Source organism: Anarrhichthys ocellatus, unplaced genomic scaffold (genome assembly GCF_004355925.1).
Source record: "Anarrhichthys ocellatus isolate YVR2014 unplaced genomic scaffold, GSC_Weel_1.0 scaffold24, whole genome shotgun sequence".
NCBI classification, from domain to species: Eukaryota; Metazoa; Chordata; class Actinopteri; order Perciformes; family Anarhichadidae; genus Anarrhichthys; species Anarrhichthys ocellatus.
This window is the reverse complement of record NW_022280054.1, coordinates 12005640-12012089: the sequence shown is the minus strand read 5'-3', so window position 1 is coordinate 12012089 and position 6450 is coordinate 12005640. Positions and strand designations below refer to the sequence as shown.

General features: G+C 43.9%; 1 protein-coding gene across 1 annotated transcript in view; it reads left to right on the top strand.

Moving 5' to 3' along the window:
• Nucleotides 1-3648, top strand: part of chrd (chordin) — a 15209-nt gene extending 11561 nt beyond the window's left edge. The window contains exons 13-20 of the mRNA XM_031860962.1: nucleotides 1-60; nucleotides 253-450; nucleotides 566-659; nucleotides 854-910; nucleotides 1064-1167; nucleotides 1412-1675; nucleotides 1963-2056; nucleotides 2610-3648. The exon at nucleotides 1-60 is cut by the window's left edge and continues 311 nt beyond it. Of these exons, the coding sequence (XP_031716822.1) occupies nucleotides 1-60; nucleotides 253-450; nucleotides 566-659; nucleotides 854-910; nucleotides 1064-1167; nucleotides 1412-1675; nucleotides 1963-2056; nucleotides 2610-2674 (936 nt within the window). The 3' untranslated portion in view covers nucleotides 2675-3648. The remainder of the gene's footprint in view (nucleotides 61-252; nucleotides 451-565; nucleotides 660-853; nucleotides 911-1063; nucleotides 1168-1411; nucleotides 1676-1962; nucleotides 2057-2609) is intronic.
• Nucleotides 3649-6450: the final 2802 nt, after the last annotated feature.

Sequence of the window (6450 nt, the reverse complement as noted above, 5' to 3'; positions counted from 1 at the left end):
ACACACACACACACACACACACACACACACACACACACACACACACAGCAGGAGGGTCCAGCTGCTTTAATAGCAAACAGGTCCAACGCATAAACAGCCGTCTGCTTTGGGAGCTCAGGAACACTCGTATTAGGAACAATTAACAAGTCAGCTTGAGACCAGCCTCCACTCAGGTGTGCCCAACAAATCTAACCACCCTCTCTCTCTCTCTTTTCTCTCTTCTTCTGCCTCTCTTTCTGCACATCTCTCCAGGTCCACGTGCCGAACCACTGCAAGTCAGGGACCAGGGTGGAGGCGGAGGCGGAGGAGGCCGAGTTCGACGACCTGTTTGTGAAGGACCCCGAGGAGCTGAAGACAGACCCCCACACCTGCTTCTTTGAGAACCAGCACTACGCCCACGGCTCCAGCTGGACGCCCAACTACGACAAGTGCTTCTCCTGCAGCTGCCGGGTAAGGACGAAAGAATGCATCGCCTTCGAAAGGGGAAGCGGGGAAGCGCGTTTGTTGACAGCGGCTATATCGTCACCTTATGTCACCAATAAAATACCTCGTCGTCTTTCTGCAGAAGCGGACGGTGATCTGTGACCCCGTCATCTGTCCGGTGTTGACCTGCTCCCGAACCACTCAGCCCGAGGACCAGTGCTGTCCCATCTGTGACGGTGAGACAGACAGATTTCACTTTAATGACATATGTGATGATGTAATATCAATTTCTTTATTTTTATAGTGCCGCTTTGAGTCCTCGCGGTCGTGAGCAGATGTTTTTATTGTTTTGGGCTCCCGACAGAAATCATTAAGTTGCAAACTAATTCTTGTTTAATGTCTCCACTTCCTCTCTTTTCCTCCGGCTCAGAGAGTACAGAGCCCACAGACATGAAGGTTGCAGAGCGGGTGGATGAGCATCCCGAGGGTAGGTGCTACCTCTCCTGTCTTCTGACGTAGCTTTTCCCTTTTTTGTGTCTTTTCTTCCCACACGTCTTTCTTTCATTGCATTTCAGCCTCCAGTTAAAAGAGAACTCCTATTCTTGCTAACTTTTATTTCCTCCTCCTTCCTGCCTCTCAGGTTGTTACTTTGAAGGAGACCAGAAGATGCACGCTCCGGGAACCACGTGGCATCCCTTTGTCCCTCCCTTCGGCTACATTAAATGTGCTGTCTGCACATGCAAGGTAAGATATACATATCCATAAACCCTCCCACATCTGGCTGCGTTTGCTTTCCAAAATCCCTTAATGGAACATTTATCTTGCATTCGACAGCAAAGAAGCTAAAGGCATGAATAGATTTCTCATAAGTTCATAGCTTGGAGAACATTCAGACTATTTATGTGGAAAAATAGTAATAAGTCAAAGAAAGAAAGAAAAAAGAAGAATTGCTGCTAACCTGCTGCTAATGCTACGTGTTGATCCGTAGGGATCTTCAGGAGAGGTGCACTGTGAGAAGGTGACGTGTCCGGCGTTGACCTGCAGTCACCCGGTGAGACGTACTCCCTCCGACTGCTGCAAAGAGTGTCCCGAGGAGGAGCGGACCCCCGCGGGCCTGGAGCACGGCGACATGATGCAGGCGGACGGCCCGAGGAACTGCAAGTTCGGCAAGAACTATTACCAGAACAGCGACAACTGGCATCCCTGGGTGCCGATGGTGGGCGAGATGAAATGCATCAACTGCTGGTGTGATGTAAGTCTTTTTATTGCCTTATAAACTATAATATAGGAACTTTAATATCAATACGAAAACTAAAAGGCAACCAGTGTAAAGATTTTACAATAGTCGTAACATTTGCTCTCCTTTTGGACTTTGTTAATATTTCACTTAATTCTAGCGTTGCAATAGTGCAGCTTGCTAGTTATAGAGTGTAGAGAGAGAAACGATGATGATGATGATGATGATGATACGGCATGCTTTGGATTCCTTTTCCTGCCTCTTTTCACCGACCTGCGTTCTTCCTCCCTTCCTGTCCGCAGCACGGTGCGACTAAGTGTCAGAGGAAGCAGTGTCCGGTCCTCACCTGCACCGGCATCGCCCGCAGAGAGGCGGCGTGCTGTCCCGAATGCCTCGGTGAGCAATGAACACACACATTAACAAAAAGAAACAAACACCTGCAAAGGGCAGGACTGATAAAACACTTTACAAGGCAGCGCGCATTACCTCCGATAGTATGATGGAAAAACATGCAACATTGCCTTTATTCAAGCCCTGTGAAGAAAGAAGTCAAGTATTAAATATAGGTTGAATATCCTGTAAATATGAGTATAGAAGTCTATGAGAAAATGACTCTACTTCTCTCTTGATTTATTACCTCAGTAAACATTGTAAACATGAGTTTATGGTCTCAATCTCTAGTTTCAAGTCTTCTTCAATACAGCATGATGTTCATTTAGTACATTATTGTCCATTTAGAGTCACACAGACCATAAAGCAGGGGATGCTTCCTTTATTTTGGTTTTTGGTTTTACCGATTGAAAAGAAGTCAAGATGGCCAAATCGCTGAACTCAAGGCTTCAAAACGGTACTCCGCAAACCAATTGATGACGTCACGATGACTACGACCACTTCTTATATACATTCTATTACTTTAAGGGTCCTAAATAGATTTTTCCGTCCTCCACAGATTCCAAAGAGGAAGACGACCTGACGATGAAGGCTCCGGACAAAAGACGACGCCGGGGACACTGATCTGTTCGGGACCCGCGACACCAAACCCTCCTTTCAACCTGTACTCCTCCCCCGATGGACCCAAACCCAGAGCTGCACACTGGGTCTTATTTACCCATCCTCCCTCCCTCCCTCACACCCACCCTGTTATCAGCTTCAGGATTGTAATGAACAGAGACGGAGACATAACAAGAGGAAAAACCTCCAAAGACTCGTTAAATGAAGGGATGAAGAGGACCAACCAGACTTTTACAATCCTTTCGGCTTCCTGCCTCTCCGTTGTTGCTGGAATTTTTATTTTGCTGGTTTTTATTTTTTGTTGTTTTTAAACAGCTCAACAGGATAACAAGGTATAAATATATATAAATATGTAAAAATATAACACAGCTGTTCGGTGGGAAAAATGGGGTAAGATTGTGTCAGTCGACAGGGCTTCTTTTTGAAGTACAGCCAAAGCTACTGCAGCTCTCACCGCTCTCACTGGATAGAGAGGAACGTGTTGCTTACGTACATGTGAATGTGTGTGCGTGTGTGTGTGTGTGTGTGTGTGTGTGTGTGTGTGTGTGTGTATGTGTGTGAGAGTGTGTGTGTGAGGGATTTTTTTACCAGTAAAGAATACAAATAATCAGCAATACAGAAACACAATTAACGTCCAGGGCGGCAAAGCATCGTTTTAAAACCTGTAAACAACACAGTGGAAACCTGTGAGCCGTGCCGCTCCCTCCAGCCCGTCTGCAGCTCTGATTGGCTGAGTGATTATATTTCTACTTTATATTATGAAGGCATCAGGATCGGTGATATCTCCTCATTACTGTCGTACTAACACCAGCTTTGCCTTCACCTCCTGTGGATCTCGTCGCCTCTCTGCTTCGGTTGTTCCTATTTTTTGTTTCGAAATAATTAATGTTTGTCATGAATTTTTCTATCGTTATTGTTTATGAATATGAAGCTGGTTTGTATTTTTTTTTTTGTATTTATTGACTGACGTGGAGACAAAATAAAAAGATGTTTGCTGGTAAAAATAGTTTTGTTCCCTATTTGCTTTTATTTCATGTGGAGTCCTGAGGATTTTAGTTTCTCAGTCTTTGTGTTTCTCTTTCACAAAAGGTGCTTTGATCCTTCTGTTTCTCCGTTGCCATTGTTCTATCTTTGCCTCTTCACTCTCTTCATCAGTTACCTTCATCGTCTTACGCACTTTTTTTCTCTCATCACTTTCTCCTTTCACACTGTATATCCTTTCCTTCCCCACCTTTTTCTTTCTTTCCTGATGTTTATTTTCCTCTCCTCTCCTCTCCTGTTCTGTCCTGTCCAGTCCTTCTTTCCCTTCCCTTCCTTTCCTTTCCTTCCTCCTCAGACAGACACCACATGTCCTCAGCAAGGTTTTGTCCCTTACAAACCTTCCCACACACACACACACACACGCACACACACACACACACGCACACACACACACACACGCACACACACAGTGCAGACAGACTGAAACATCAACACATATTCACAGATGTACACATGCACGAACTCCTGAATCAGGAACACACATTGCAAAAATAATTATTTCCAATACACACACACACACACACACACACACACACACACACACACACACGTCTGCTACGCTGCACTCTGCTGGCCAAAACACACTATTACACTAAAGGTGCCTCCTAAAAAAAACAGCTGGTTGACGGTGCTTCTGATGGCACCTGTTGACCTCAATGTGTGTGTAAGTGTGTGTGGCATGTTGGAAAGTCATCATCAGGCCAGCGGGGGAGAGGTGTATGGGAGGGGGGGGGGGTCAGAGGTCAACCATGCTGAGTTACAGCTTTGGAGGAAGCATGACACGTGTAACAGCCTGAGCTCTCCATCAGCACAGACTTTCTATCTCTCCAAATATAAGACATCATTTATCAATAGAGGTTTTTTTTCATTCTTTTTTTTTGCTGTAGCATGTGCACATTATTCAATTGTTCTTTAACATGCCAGAGATGCAGCATAAAAAGTGGCTTCAGTTGACCAACACTGACAGTTATTCCTATTATGTATTACTTCAATTAAATCAGAGCCAGATGTCATGAACTGTTGTTAAAGGAAAACACCACACAGATTCTTCTTAGTCTGTATTTTACTCCGATGTCATGATTCTATTTTGGATACAAAAATGAATAAATCACTGGAGTCTCTGCAGCTACGTCTTAAACAGAGACAGGCGAGCTGTGTTCCCCTGTTTCCAGTCTTTATGCTGAGCTAAGCTAACCGGCTGCTGCCAAGCATGAGAGGGGCATCTATGATTTTATATAACACAAAAGAGTGTTACCCAACATATTGCTTTTAAAGCTTCAACATAGACCGCTTGACATACGGACTTCTTAACTGTAAGAAAACGGTGTGTTTAATAAAGTGAGCTTCAAAACGACACAGTTAAATAGAAAACAGCGTTATTATTGGAGATGGATGAAGTTTTATTTGACTTGCTGGTCTGATCTGATCTTATTTTATCTGAAGATTAGACTTTAGAGTGAAAACCTTTCTCTCAAAAATATCACTCCCCCCCCACCGATGTATATTTAGGCTGCAGCAATACATAAAATAAAGACAATCTACATTTACTGTGCATAATTTACAATAATGCTAATCTATCCATACATACATATTTGGTATATTTTTTAAATTAAAACAACCGTTCTGTGTTTTGCAACAAAATTTGTCGACATGACATATTTTGTAATAATCAGATCAGTGTTGTTGGGTTTAAAGTTTAGGGTGTCGATGATATTAGATGCAAGAACTTTGCCAAAGCAATTATGATAATGAAGAGATCTTTTCTCTTAGCTCTCTTAGAGAGCTAAGAGAAAAGGTTGGTTTAGAAGATGAGGGGGAGGAGAGGAGGCTGGTCTGTTGTGTTGGTGTGATTTATCTCTATTTATGTTTTACACTGTGGAGAGAAACAGGAATAAAGTGTGTGTGGACCTGTTTTACCGTCAAGTGGGGACATAGGTCTATTCCCACAGTCACATTGAGGGGACTCACCTTCCTTATGAGGACAAAAAGTAGGTCCCCATAATATACGAACGACATGTTAGGGTAAGGTTCGGTTAATGTTAAGGATATGGTAGCAGTTATGTTTAGGGTAGGCGAATGAATGTAAGCCAATGTCATGTCCTCGAAAGTGAGTGTGTGTGTGTGTGTGTGTGTGTGTGTGTGTGCATGCTTATACAGCTATCTTTGTGAGGACCAATTACAGAGTTGTAGGACATTTTGGGGAAATGAGGACATTTTGGCTGGGCCTCATTTCGGGACACACCTTCAAAGGCCTGTTTGAGGGGTTGAGACTTGGTTTTAAGATTCAGGTTAGAGTTAGGTTTAAGTAAGGGTCAGGGTTTGGGGTCAGGCATTTAGTTTTGATGGTTAAGGGTAAGGGGTTAAGGAATGCATGATGTCAATGAGTGTCCTCGCAAAGATAGAACAAGGTTAGTGTGTGTGTGTGTGTGTGTGTGTGTGTGTGTGTGTGTAAGAGAGAGAGAGAGACGAGTGAGCGAGGTTCCTGACAAATACATTTCAGCACTTGTAAGTCTTATTCTTAAAAGCACCGACAGTAGCACACGTCAGAAAAAACAAAAGTCAGCACAAATTGAAATATAGTGAGGGGAACGCAACATCACACTCACACACACACACGCACACACACACACACACACACACACTCACACTCACACACACACACGCACACACACACACGCACACACACACACGCACACACACACACACACACACACACACACACACACACACACACACAC